The 14,664-nt window shown below is 37.4% G+C and overlaps 2 protein-coding genes across 2 annotated transcripts; one reads left to right on the forward strand and one right to left on the reverse strand.

The window, feature by feature from the left end:
* Positions 1-4,138: 4,138 nt before the first annotated feature.
* Positions 4,139-7,281, forward strand: LOC104117063 (uncharacterized). Its single transcript, XM_009628041.4, has 2 exons — positions 4,139-4,294; positions 6,781-7,281. Exons 1-2 carry the CDS (start codon positions 4,197-4,199, stop codon positions 7,016-7,018), a joined length of 336 nt encoding a protein of 111 aa, XP_009626336.1. The 5' UTR covers positions 4,139-4,196; the 3' UTR covers positions 7,019-7,281.
* Positions 7,282-7,895: 614 nt separating this feature from the next.
* On the reverse strand, positions 7,896-14,567 carry LOC104117064 (uncharacterized). The gene is made up of 7 exons (XM_009628042.4): positions 14,211-14,567; positions 13,944-14,088; positions 13,241-13,342; positions 12,804-12,916; positions 8,943-9,226; positions 8,756-8,846; positions 7,896-8,404 (listed from the first exon to the last, which is right to left on the reverse strand). The coding sequence occupies exons 1-7, from the start codon at positions 14,319-14,321 to the stop codon at positions 7,955-7,957; spliced, it is 1,296 nt and encodes a 431-aa protein (XP_009626337.1). The 5' UTR covers positions 14,322-14,567; the 3' UTR covers positions 7,896-7,954.
* Positions 14,568-14,664: the final 97 nt, after the last annotated feature.

Below are 14,664 nucleotides of genomic sequence, written 5' to 3' on the forward strand. Positions count from 1 at the left end.
GACAACTTGTCCTTAACCTTTACAATGCACACATCAAAGTTAAGGACACCATGTCCTTAACTTTTACAATGCACACATCCAAGTTAAGGACAACTTGTCCTTAACTTTTACAATATATGCATCAAACTTAAGGACACCATGTCCTTAACTTTTTCACTGCACACATCAAAGTTAAGGACACCATGTCCTTAACTTTTACAATGCACACATCAAAGTTAAGGACACCATGTCCTTAATTTTATAATGCACACATCAAAGTTAAGGACACCATGTCCTTAACTTTTTCACTGCACACATCCAAGTTAAGGACACCATGTCCTTAAAATTTTCACTGCACACATCAAAGTTAAGGACACCATGTCCTTAACTTTTATAATGCACACATCAAAGTTAAGGATACCATGTCCTTAACTTTTTCACTGCACACATCTAAGTTAAGGATACCATGTCCTTAATATTTTCACTGCACACATCAAAGTTAAGGACACCATGTCCTTAACTTTTACAATGCACGCATCAAAGTTAAGGACACCATGTCCTTAACTTTTTCACTGCACACATCAAAGTTAAGGACACCATGTCCTTAACTTTTACAATGCACACATCAAAGTTAAGGACATCATGTTCTTAACTTTTATAATGCACACATCAAAGTTAAGGACACCATGTCCTTAACTTTTTCACTGCACACATCTAAGTTAAGGACACCATGTCCTTAATATTTTTACTGCACACATCAAAGTTAAGGACACCATGTCCTTAACTTTTACAATGCACACATCAAAGTTAAGGACACCATGTCCTTAACTTTTTCACTGCACACATCCAAGTTAAAGACACCATATCCTTAATATTTTTACTGCACACATCAAAGTTAAGGACACCATGTCGTTAACATTTTTATTGCACACATCCAATTTAAGGACACCATGTCCTTAGCTTTTTCACTGCACACATCGAAATTAAGGACACCATGTCCTTAACATTTTCACTGCACGCATCAAAGTTAAGGACACCATGTCCTTAACATTTTCACTGCACACATCAAAGTTAAGGACAGCTTGTCCTTCAAATTTTCACTGCACACATCAAAATTAAGGACAGCTTGTCCTTAACTTTTACAATGCACACATCAAAGTTAAGGACATCATGTCCTTAACATTTTTATTGCACATATCCAAGTTAAGGACACCATGTCCTAAAGTTTATAAAACAGACTAATAAACTATTTTTGATTGTTTACCTATTGTTGTCGTCTATCTTTATGTTAGTGTATGTTCCCGGATTTTTACTTTTCATCATATACAAGTATGAAGACAATAATTCATAATTCTCTTCAGGAGTTCCTCTTATTAAAGTTGAAGCACGCCGAATAGCACGCCACGCCTTGTGTTAACCAATGTCTAGTCCATGCAATTTTTGCATTTCTGCCATGACAAAGGCTGGTGTAACTTCAAACATTGGGTCTCGAAGATTGTCTATAATGTAACCACTAATCAACTTTGAAGTTGCATGCCTTTGATCAGCTTTCATGGTGTTAACTGAACAGTCATGATTTTTCTCAATCTTTACTATCTTGAATAGTGTTGAATCTTTAACTCTGAAAGCACGCACACACCACCCACACCTATCATCATTGCATTTCAACGAATATCTTGTTGAGCTTGATCTACCAACCTTGAATTCAAAATGTCCTTTAATTGCTATATTGGAAAAATAATTAATTATACTCTTCTTTTTGTCAAATATTGATCCCACTTTTATTTCATCCAACGAAACATTTTCTCTTAATATCGTAGTTGGGGATTCTTTTTATTTCGAATTTGAGCTTCGTTTAGTTAGTTGAGTAAAGGTTTTTTCAGCAACTTCTTTTATTACCGGTGCACTCTCTAAGACTTGAATACCCAAAGCTTGTTCGTTGTCAATCTCTATAATGCTTTGTCCTTCCACTTGAATAGAATCAAATGTTTGAAACACCTCTTCAGTTATTGGTTGAGCTTCAACCACATCTATTTCGATTATCTGTTGGCATTTATCTTGATTGTCTTGTTGAGTTTCTGTATTGACATGTTCAAAGGTGCTTGTAGAATCAAAAACTCTTTCCGAAATATCAACAATGAAACGACAGCCCTTGAAGAGTGAATGACTTTTTAGTAACTCTATATATGTGTGAAGATCTAAATCTTTGGATACAAGCATTCCCTTGCTTGTTCCTAGATTGATATCAAACCATATCATTGCTTCAAACTTGTCTCTATCCAATTCAATAACTTCAAAGACTTGGTTAATGAAATCTTCAAATCGAATTGCCTCAGGTACTAGAACAAGCTTTGCTTGATGATCAAGATACTTATAGTCTACAGTCCATCTACCATTAAAAGCAGCTATAATACATATTGTATCCATCCTGCAAGTCAAGAAAATGGGAAATTCAGGACATATTGATACAACAATCGTGAAGTTAAGGACAAGATGTCCTAAACTTTATCAATACAAGTTGCAAAACACAGGACACTATGTCCTTAATATTTAGAACAACAGTCATGAAATTAAGGATATCATGGCCTAAAATTTATCAATACAAGTTGCAAATATAAGACACTATGTCCTTAATATTTACACAGTAGTCATGAAGTTAAGGACATCATGTCTTAAACTTTATCAGTACAAGTTGCAAAAATAGGACACTATGTCATTAACTTTGATGTATGCAGTCAAAATATTAAGGACATGATGTCCTTAACTTGGATATGTGCATTGTAAAAGTTAAGGATATGGTGTCCTTAACTTTGATGCGTACATTGTAAAAGTTAAGGACAAGCTGTCCTTAACTTTGATGTGTGCATTGTAAAAGTTAAGGACAAGTTGTCCTTAATTTTGATGTGTGCAGTGAAAATTTGAAGGACAAGCTGTCCTTAACTTTGATGTGTGCAGTGTAAATGTTAAGGACAAGCTATCCTTAACTTTGATGTGTACAATGAAAATGTTAAGGACATAGTGTCCTTAATATTTAGAACAACAGTCATGAAGTTAAGGACATCGTGTCCTTAACTTTATTAATACAATTTACAAATACAAGACACTATGTCCTTAATATTTAGAACAACAATCATGAAGTTAAGGACATCATGTCCTTAACTTTATTAATACAAGTTGCAAAATACAGGACAATTTGTCCTTAATATTTTTTAGAACAACAGTCACGTTAAGGACACCAAATCCTTAATATTATGTCCTCAATATTTACAAAACAATCACAGAGTTAAGGACGCGATGTCCTTAACATTATCAATACAGAAAAGAAAAAAAAATCAAATTCCTAGCATCTTATTCTTCAGTAACGAAATAAAAATCCGCACAAACACACAAAAGCATATAGAGATATCCAAAACTTTAGAACTTACTGTAATTTTATGGTGAATTTTGGACGAGAAAGTTGAATTCTGAACTTAGATAAAAAGTTTGAAATCGGAAGAGAAGCTTCTGCAATTTTGGACGATCACAACAATTCTATGCACGTAAGTTTGAGCTGCTGCTGATCGTAAATAAGGAGCGTATGTATCAGCGAAATTCTATATAGCAGAAGGGCATTTTTTTCCGGGCGGGTAAAAGTTTATTAAAGCAGTGGCTAAAGACTAAATACATTTAAAACAGTGACTTAAAAGTAAATACATGTGTTATTACTGGCTATCTGTGCACATCGCCCCCATTAAGATCAGTAGCTTCAGGAGGAAAAAATTTAAAAAGAGAACCATCTATTTAAGCTGACGTGGTAAATAAATAAATGGAGTACTAACTAAAATAAGGATATGATTAAAAAAAAAAGTAAACATAAATAAAACGTGCAATTAAAGAAACGACGACAGTAATTCAATATCATAAAGGTTTCTTATAGTCCAAAGTTGTGCATTAAATTAAATACATGTGTGAGATGGAGAGACAAGAACGAAGAGCTCATTCCCTGGCGTATTGTGTGGAGGATTATTATTGTCCACATTTTATTTACTTAGTGAAAAGTGGCTTAGTTACAAATACTTATAAAGAGTAGCAGAGTTTTAAAATAGCAGGACTAAAAGTGGCTATTTCTGCACTTCAGCCAAATAAAAGGCTATGATTATTTCCTAGGATTTTATTGGGCCAAAGAGGCCCATTATATCAATGGGTCGGGATTCAACCGGAGCGGGTCACTAGTATGAATGTCAACAGGTTCTAAAGAAATTCAATTTTCGTGCTATCGGAGAATAATGGCAGCTGGAGAGGAAGTAAAACAACTGGAAGATTGCACAGTCGCCAAGTCAGTTTCCTTCTCTTTTCAATATCGAATTTCTCGGTCCCTTTTTTTGTGTTCTGTATAGAAATTTGACGTTCTTGTATCTGGAAATTTTCTCAAACCATAGGCATGTTTTTTCCCCATACTTTTCGCCTGTTAGGACAGTAGAAAAGAGATTTTTCTAGAAATCTTCTATGCTTCTCCCTTCAGAAAACCTAACTTAAGGATGTCAAATTGGCCAAGGGGAAAATTGGTAACAATTTCAGTACTCGATTTTCATTCTTTATCATCTCAAAAAATACTTGACAATCAAATTAATAAACTAAAATCCACAATGCTAAAGCATTTTCCTCTCCATTTTATTAAGTTGGACTCTAAAATGGATCTGGAATGAAGATCATGAAGAGTAGGATTGAAATCCCGTCAGAGGTCATTGTTTCCATCTCCCTAAACTTTAGTGGAATAGTCGAGGTGTGTGCAAGTTAAGTTATAAAAACATGTTTCACCAAAATTAAAAAACAAACATAACGAAGTAACATACCTAAGAAAATGTTGAGGGTGTCAAGAAGAAGGCTACCTACCTTAAGATTAAGGGAAGTCGAACCTTGTTTTAATTTGGGAGAGAGATATATTAAAGAGGCATTGAGGCTGTCCCTCCATTCCTTTTTCCTTTTTGGTCTGTCAAAAAGATTTGATCTATTTCCTTGTATGATTCTTTTTTCTCCAACAATTTCAACAAATATAAGCTAACCTATTTCATGTGACATTTTACCAATGAATCTTCACTTTTTGACATTTGAAACCACCATCTTAAACGCTTGTTTTGGCAAACATATTATTCTTAATAACCACATCGGTGTAAGTAGGTCATGCTTCAGAGGGCGGAGGTAGTACCAAATCTAAATGTTTTATTCAATAGGAAGATTTGGTTAATGTGAAAGAGAAAGAGCGAGAAAGAACAATGCTATCAGTATAATGTACTGTGTCGCACCCCCATTGGCGGAGCCAGGAATTCAAACAAGGGGATTAAAAAAAAAACAAGAATGTCACACCTAGGATTTGAACTTGTGACCTAAAGCAATTTTTGAACCCCTTTTGCCATTGCACTACAATTTTTCCTGCCGAGGGGATTCGACAGTTTATATATGATAAAAGAAATTGTGTTGTCAAAAGCTCATTTAAGGCACACTTAAGCCTTGAAGCTCAGAAAAGCTCAGGGAGGACGCTTCTCCTCATATAAGCTACACTTCAATGTAGGAAAGCCACTAAAGCGTGCACTTTGTTGCCCATGAGTTCTGTCTTGAATCAGTCCGTACTAAACAACAAATATAATCGGCAACTAAGTGTATTAGTTGTTAAGGAAAATATCACGAGTGAATTTGTTACTTTTTTTCTTGAACTACATATATATCTATTCCTTTCCATCATTGTGCCTTTTTTTACTGAAGCTCACACTTCTATTGTACTTTGCGCTTAAAGCCCCAATGGACTTGGATCGCTTTTTAGAGCTTTTCGCCTTTGACAACACTGATTTTTACCCTATTTACATAGTATAATATTAGGATGAAAGGGATTCAACTGAATCCCCTTGCCACCCCGTTGCTCCACCCCTGCACACCCCTCTTGTTCCCATCTGTAGTTCCTGTGTAGGGTCAGCATGCCTTGTACTGCAGATGATAGCAGTATCATACAGTGAAATGTGAAGAGGTAATTATGAGAAACCAGTATGACGGTTGAGATTTCTCCACATCTGGTCTGGTTGAATATCTGATGTCACTGATTGTGTGCTCTATCTTCCAAGGTGGCTATTTGCTCCATTTTAGCATATATCTTTCTTTTCTATCGGGCATATGTTCTTTGGTGATGAACTTTCAGAAGCTTCTGCTGATTATCATGTTGTATAATATTACAATCACGTTCATCTTGTTATTTGAAGTTTTCTTCTTTGATAGAGTTCAGTCTCGTTATTTCGTCATGTAGTTTTCAGACAACTTCAAGCTGTTGGTGGTCATGCTCTTCTACCTTTCTCGTTTTAAGTATTTTCTAGCCCTGAACATATCTAAGTCTTTTCAGCCGTTAGGAGCTTGTATGATGATTTTCTCCTAGGTAATTTTTTTTTTTAAGGAAAAGGGTAAGAAAGTGGAATATTATTGACCTCCATGAGGATTGCAGTTGTGGCGTAATTTGTCATATGTATCAAGCAGTTATTATATCCCTCTTCCATTGTATTCTTAAAATCAACAATGGAAAATTCAATAGTCATGAACATCTCTGCGTATCTATCGTGCCGAGAACTTGAAATTTGTGCTCTTAATAATTGTTTTTCTCCCTGGAAAACTGCAAGTCCCAAACATAATGTTTGTATCTATCATCGGAGAGGATGAATTCATGCTGTTGATACTTTATTTTATTGAAATTGGCATAATCATGAATGCTTGTATATGCGTCGTGTTGCTCGTCTTATTTATTCTAGTAGAAGTTTTTCTTGTCTGATATTTGAATTATTGCAGTGCTCTGGGTACATGGGTTTTCTCTGTAGCTGGTGCATTGCTTGCAATTCCAGTGGGCATAAAACGGAAATCTTTGGGACCCCTTGTATTCTTTGGAACAACTGGTACGATGCTAGATATAATAATGGGAATCAATGCCTGTGAAAGAGAACACGCAGAACACCAAATGAAACTTTTGGAAGAAGCACAAAGATCTGCAGCTGTTGATCCCTTGGCTGATGATGCAACCGAACATTGATGGCATTTAGGTCGTTTGGACTTTGGCTTCAACGAATAGCTGAGACTTCGTGTAGCATTTTGAGTACTGTTGGCCATCAGTTTACGGTTTACCTGGCTTGTAACTTCCATATTCTCATTTGCCGAAAAGAGGTCAAATAATGTATTGTGATGTGGCTACAGAACTTTTTTCTCTTACAAAGATTTCTATTAGTACCATGTAGAAGTCCAGAGAACACTTCATCACGGCCTGATGGTTTTCTAGTTACTGTTAAATTGTTTTCATGCCTTGCTTTTTGTTTTAGATCCTTGTACTTGGGTGAGGAAAGAAGTTCAGAGAACCTCTTACTCTATTTATTTCATTATTATTGCGGCAAAATGGGACTAACATGACCGTAATATTCTCTACTACAACCTCCAGCAAGACAGCAACGCATTCAAAGTACTCCAAGCTCTATGTAACCACAAACACAAAATTTGATTCTCCCAATGCAAGTAGGAACATATTGAAGAGGATAAATAGTTAATTGGGTTATCAACCATCTCAAATCTTAAAAATAACTCACCACATTCAAATATCCGCTTACATTTAAGACTTTGGCGTCAAAGATTAACATGGTGGCACAGCTATAGCGTAGTGTTGCAGTGAACTGTAGTTAGAATCTGAAGTCTTTCTTGAATGTGAAAAGACACCAGTTAGCTTTTAGATGAAAGAAATGAAGTCTTTCTTTGAAAGAATAGCTTTCTATACTGTTTAAAAATGATATGAGATCACCAAGGTTTCCATTTGCACGTACAATCTTCCACTTTAGGACGTTCTTTTGTCAAGGGATCCGCCCCTATATTATTCTTAATTACTTCTTTCAAGGAGTCTAGAAAAGGAACTCCGACTGATGAAGTTTATGAAGAACAAATGAACTCTGCTGAAAATATTGATATTTGATACATTTAAGCACTCCTATACTAAATTGAATTCAGAAGTGAAGGATGGTAGAGAAACAGAGATCATCTCATACCTCCCATATTCGCAATCTCTTGTTGCGTTAATAGTAACTTTAAATTTCAAAGGACTGTTATTCTCCTGTTGTAGTAGCAACTTCAATAAAATTAACCAAACCAAATAGAAATTTGGACTTAAATCGAATTTATTATTTTCTTTCAATTCCTTGCCCTCGTTGGTGCTTTTGTCAGTCACTGCAATACCTTCCCCAGCAGCATTATGTTCAAGCACAGTCCTTTCAACCGTGCCATTCCTTCTGAAGACTAAATTTGGAGCATGATCTATTCCATCCTTCAGCCTTTTATAGCACGAGAGCACTTCCTCAGCTCTGATGTTTCCAAACAACACTTCAGCTGCCTTGTTTTTAACAAGAAGTGGAGCATACATTGAATCATCCCACACATATAGCTGCAAAATTGAGATAGTAAATTTTAAAAAAAACTTTCAAATAAACAAAGATAAACTAAGAATAAGAGGTTAGGTGCGCTTATGACACTTGAGCTAATTTCTGCTCTAAAATACATTTCACCCCTGTCCATCATTATAATTGAGTGATTGAAATGCCAATTAATTTGAGAAATCATCTATGATACTGGTGTCAGCTAGAATTAAGTTTAAGTACCAAAATAAAACATAAATAATTCAGGTGTCAATCACAACGGTTTGCAAAGAAAAAACAATATAAGCAGTCATGGTAAGTTTTCCTGAGCTAATTTTTACAAGAAAAAAGAATGTTACCAATTGAAAAGAAAATCTTACCATGAAAGGCCGATATATCGTGCTTACAACATGAAGGTGATTGGAGCTCTCCTGACAATAGAGTGATGCGGCATTTTTAACACTGCCTGAACTGTTGCAAACCAGGACGATATAGCAGTTGCTAAATGTTATAGGCATATCATCCGCATAGATATGAAAAGAGGACTGGTTAAGCTTTTCCTCTTACCTAGTTTCGTAACTTAAAGGAGTACCACAGAGATGGCAGCCAGCCGTAATTAGATCGTCAGCCACGTCACAATCTGAGTGCATGTATAGTCTCTTGCTAATGAACATGCTTTCAGTAGCCGATTCAGGAAGATGTCTCCACGTAATTGGCAGAAATACTTCACCGACAGATGCATACAAGGTTACCTTGGAGGAATCAGGAAGATTAGATAAATCTTTAAGAGAGACACAACCCTGAGATTTTGTCTCTTCGTGCACTTTCCAATTTATTGATGGCTGTTTCCGCTGTGAATACATGAAGCCAACATTCATATATTTCATAAAGCAAGCCGATTTACAAAAATCGTTCAACTGCAGTCACTTGACAAGAGATGTGAAGTAATACATGAGCATGCACCTATCACCGTCATATGGATATCAAACGATCTTGAATAGTACAACAACAACAATAACAACAACAACAACCTAGTGAGTTCCCACAAGTGGGGTATGGGGAGGGTAGAGTGTACGCAGACCTTACCCCTGCCCCGGAGGGTAGAGAGGCTGTTTCCGAAAGACCCTCGGCTCAAGAAAACGAAAAGAGACAAGAGAGACAGAATGTTAGTACTATCAACAGAACCATATGAGCAATAACAACAGCATAAGAAACAGAAAATAGATGAGAAATAATAACAAAAAACAGTGAATAAAGCCCGATACTATGAAAAAAGAAAGAATAGTGTGGATACAACAATAATCGGTAGCAGCCTAGGACCCAACCTTATCAGACCAGCCTCCCCCATGGATGAACCTTATCAGCTACCTCCTATCCTAACACCCTAATGCTCGCCCTCCACACCTTCCTATCAAGGGCCATATCCACTGAAATCTGAAGCCACGCCATATCCCCCCTAATCACCTCTCCCCAATACTTCTTCGGCCTACATCTAGCTCTTTTGAGACTTACCATTGTTAATTTATCACACCTACTCATTGGGGCATCCGAGCATCTCCTCTTCACATGCCCAAACCATCCCAATCTCACTTTCTGCATCTCTCCACCACGGAGGACATACCTACCTTGTCCTGAATATCATAATTCTTGACCATATCTCTCCTGGTATGACCACATCCATCTCAACATCTTCATCTCCATTACTTTCGTCTTCTGGATATGTGAGTTCTTAACTGGCCAACACTCTGCCCATACAACATGGCCGGTCTGACCACCGCTCTATAAAACTTTCCTTTGAGTATCGGTGACACTTTCTTGTCACACAGGACTCCAGATGTTAACCTCCATTTCATCCACCCCACCCCTATACGGTGTGTGACATCCTCGTCGATCTCCCCATCCCCCTAAATAACCGACCTAAGGTACTTGAAACTGCCTCTCCTGGGGATGACCTGTGATCCAAGCCTCACGTCCAAGCCCGCTTCTCTCGACTCAACGCCGAATTTGCACTCCAGGTATTCTGTCTTAGTCCTGCTCAACTTGAAACCCTTAGACTCAAGGGCCTGTCTCCAAACCTCCGGCCTCTCATTAATGTCGCGTCGCGTCTCATCAATCAGAACTATATCATCAGCGAACCACATACACCATGGCACAACATTAAGAAAATACAAATCAGCAATAACAACCATTTAAAAGCCATAGGTTTCTTCCATCAGAAGAGGTATAATTCAAGATGGCAATAAAGAATATGAAAGAAGTACCAATAGCAAGTAATAGCAAGACAATATATTTAGAGAACTAGCAATAAAGAGTATGAATGGAGTACTGATAACAAACTAAGGAAGTAATGATGTCAAGTAATAACAAAACAAGATATGCGATAATAGCAAACTCAGGATAAAAGGGTACCATACTAACACTAATACTATCGAGCTAATGAAGACAAAGGGAAACGCACGACCACCTACTAACCTTCTACCCTAATCCTCAACCTCCACCCTACTATCCAGGGTCATGTCCTCGGTTAGCTCAAGTTACGTCATGTCCCGCCTGATCATCTCTCCCCAAGATTTCTTTGGCCTACCTCTACCCTTCCTCGTACCCCCAAGACCAACCTCTCACACCTCCTGACTGAGGCATCTGTGCTTCTCCTCTTAACATGACCGAACCATCTCAGCATCGCCTCACGCATCTTTTCCTTCACATGGGCCACCTCACCTTGTCCTGAATAACTTCATTCATAATCCTATCTAACCTAGTATGCCCACACATTCATCTTAACATCCTCATTTCAGCTACTTTCATCCGCTGGACATGGGAGCTCTTGACATGCCAGTACTCTGCTCCATACAACATAGTCGGTCTAACCAATACCTTGTAGAACTTATCCTTAAGTGTCAACGGCACATTCTTATCGCACAAGGCACCGGAAGCGAGCCTCCACTTCATCCACCCTGCTCCGATACGATGTGTCCTCATCAATCTCCCCATAATTCTGAATTATAGACCCCAGATACTTGAAACTCTCTCTCCCGGCGATGACTTGCGTATCAAGCCATACATCTCCGTCCGCTTCCTAGGTAACACTGATGAACTTGCACTCCAAGTATTCTGTCTTGGTCCTACTCAACTTGAAACCCTTAGACTCAAGGTTATGTCTACAGATTTCCAGCCTCTCATTAACACCACCTCGCGTCTCATCAATCAGGACTATGTCATCTGCAAATAACATGCACCAAGACACCTCCCCTTGAATGTGTCGCGTCAATGCGTCCATTGCCAAGGAAAACAAAAACGGGCTAAGTGTTGATCCCTGATGCAGCCCCATCTCAACCGGGAAGTACTCAGAGTCTCCTCCTGATGTCCTAACCCGTGTCTTAGCTCCATCATACATGTCCTGGATCACTCTAATATACGCTACAGGCACCCTCTTATAGCCTGTTTGGCCAAACTTCTAAAATCTACTTATTTTGATAAGTGCTTTTTTCAAAAGTGCTTTTCAAAAAAGTACTTTTGGTGAGAATCGGTTTGTGTTAGGCTAATTAATTTGAAAAGCACTTTTGAGCAGTAATTAGTGTTTGACCAAACTTTTGAAAACTGCTTCTAAGTGTATATTTCTCAAAAGTGCTTCTCAAAAAAGTGCTTTTGGAGAGAAGCTACATTTTTCTGCTTCTCCTCAAAAGCACTTTTTTCCTTCTAAAAGCTTGGCGAAACACCTCAATTTTTTGCCAAAAGTGTTTTTGGCCAAAAAAGCACTTTTGACCCAAAAACAAACTTGGCCAAACAGGCTATTAGCCTCCAAACATCTCCATAGGATCTCTCTTGGGACTTTGTCATAAGCATTTTTATAGTTAAGCTAAAATTAAAAAATATTCAAATTACTCTTTCCTTTATTTTCTGGGTAGATACAATAGCAATTGAAACAAAATAGGAGCAAACAATTCAAAACATTTTTATTAAATCATTAACTTTTAATGTCCTAGTAGAGACATGGAAATTTTCTATAAAGAAACACTAGACTAGAGGAAAGTTTTTAGATATAGGGGATGTCCATTTAGTTTCACTAAACTAGAGTGGAGGTCCGCGTAATTCACCCAAAGTTAAATTCATTAATTAAATAAAGATGAAAGGCACTTATTGGTTGGTGCAAGATAAAGCAGCCCTGAACTACATAACAGAGGAAAAGGGAGTCTAAAAATAACTCTTTTGTTGCATACATACATACATCCAAATTTTGGTTTTCATCAGTGTGGAGACTGATTAAGGAGAAAAAGAGAAACCCCCTACATCTCAGCCCTGCATAGGAAGGGCATAGGGAAGAAATAAATTTGAGAAGGAGAAGAGGCTGCTCGTTAAATAAACTCTTAGTCTCTACTCAAGTGTTCGCAACTGAAAATTAGCACGGAAGTTCCAAGAGAAAGAGGAAACCTGATGGTCGTTTAATTCAACAGCAGCCCCCTGCTGTAGCCATCTAACAATTTTCAGAAGCTTATCCTTTGCTGCCACACCAATTCGACAGCTGCGCAACAACTCGTCTCCACCTGTAAAGACAATAAATCAATATCTTAGCGAGGTCTGCCCCAGGAAAACTTTAATCGAGCCGCTTATCTGCAAAGAGTAGTTTACAGAAATTGAGTGTCCAGTAATGTATCAATGATACTCCAAAGCCAGATCATATCTACCAAAGACAATGCATAACAGCCTCATGAATTCATCAAACTCAACCGTGTACTTCTAATAGCTAAAGAGTGCGTGTGTGTGTGTGAGAGAGAGAGAGAACCTTTAGAAACAAGTGACTTGTATGAACGGACTACATCGAGAGAGAGAGAGAGAGAGAGAGAGAGAGAGAGAGAGAGAGAGAGAACCTTTAGAAACAAGTGACTTGTATGAACGGACTACACATTGCAAGGTTGAGCAATGTACAGTTCTAGCCTCGATTAATCCGCCAACTCTTGTAATCTTAACATCTGAAATTGAAAAACTGGAGCATCAATATTATTTGGAAACCAAAGTTTAGAACACCCAAACCACATATTCAACAGTATTCAGATAATACTTTTCAGCAGATAAACCAGTTCAACAAACACAAATATAGTAAATTCCATGTAAGTAAGAAGCAGAGAGGAAAGAAAGCTATATGAGTTAATCAATTCAGAAGATCCTTTAAGGCAATGACCGAGCAGTGAGCACCAATTACACCACAATCGAATTCATGACTGCAAAATGAAACTTGCAATTATCAAAGTGATGTTCGTAAATCAATAAGAAAGCCTGCCTATTGTCGTTTATGCTTCTTGTGAGCTTATTACTGAAATCCAAATCCCATCTTTATTCGTGTTAGCTGTTTATATGTTCAGTGGTAAAATATGCCACAGGCGACAAATTGCAACAAAAATTACAATCTTGGATAGAGCAAATTAGATGGTAGCGAGCACTGTCATTGTTTTTGAATTGAACTATATTATCTATACTAATTCTCCACTCATGGTAAAAAAACAAAAACAGAATAGTGGATGCAGTGGTAAACCTTTTTTTTTTCTTTCTGAAATATAACTTAAAAAAACTTACTTTGAAGCAAAATGACATCGCCAGCAACAAATTTGGAGGCCAAATGTTTCTGCCAAATTGAAACAGGGAAAAAAGGGCGGGAGTCATCGCCCACCTGTATGTCCGTCCTAATAACCTCTGCTCCACCTTTTCTCCATAACTTGTACTGCAAAATACCTAAGGCCATGAATAAACCAACTCATCCTTATATATATAATTCAGTAAATTAACCAACTCATCCTAAGTACCTAAGGCCATGAATAAACAATAGAGAGAAAGTAAAAGTACCTGAATTGGGATGATATTGTGAACCAAAACGAGGAGCTGGACGTACTCGCCGATGTGAACTGCTGCTTTAGAGAGGTCAATTAGAGGACCGTAGCATACAATTGCCGCCATTTTCTTCCTTTTTGGTTTTTGCTCATGTTTTCTTCCTTCCTTCTTCTCTCTCTTTTGGGGCTTTTCATGACCCGACCCGATGTTCGCTGTTATACAAGGGTCACGGGCTATAATATATTTTTCCGAGAGTTAACTTCCATAGAATCAATCGGAGGGAATTTTTCAAATAAGATTTTCGGGATCTTGCTAGTTACCACTAGCTTTTATTTAAAAGTTTATGGCAATTGTTTAAAAATAATTTTATATCTCATGCGCATATTTCTTGTAATTTTTATAATTTAAATATCATTGAAATGAAAAGTAAAGGTAAAATACATAAAGAGCACCTAAAGTTGGCCCCAGA

The sequence above is a fragment of the Nicotiana tomentosiformis genome, chromosome 3 (assembly GCF_000390325.3).
Source record: "Nicotiana tomentosiformis chromosome 3, ASM39032v3, whole genome shotgun sequence".
Lineage (NCBI taxonomy): Eukaryota > Viridiplantae > Streptophyta > Magnoliopsida > Solanales > Solanaceae > Nicotiana > Nicotiana tomentosiformis.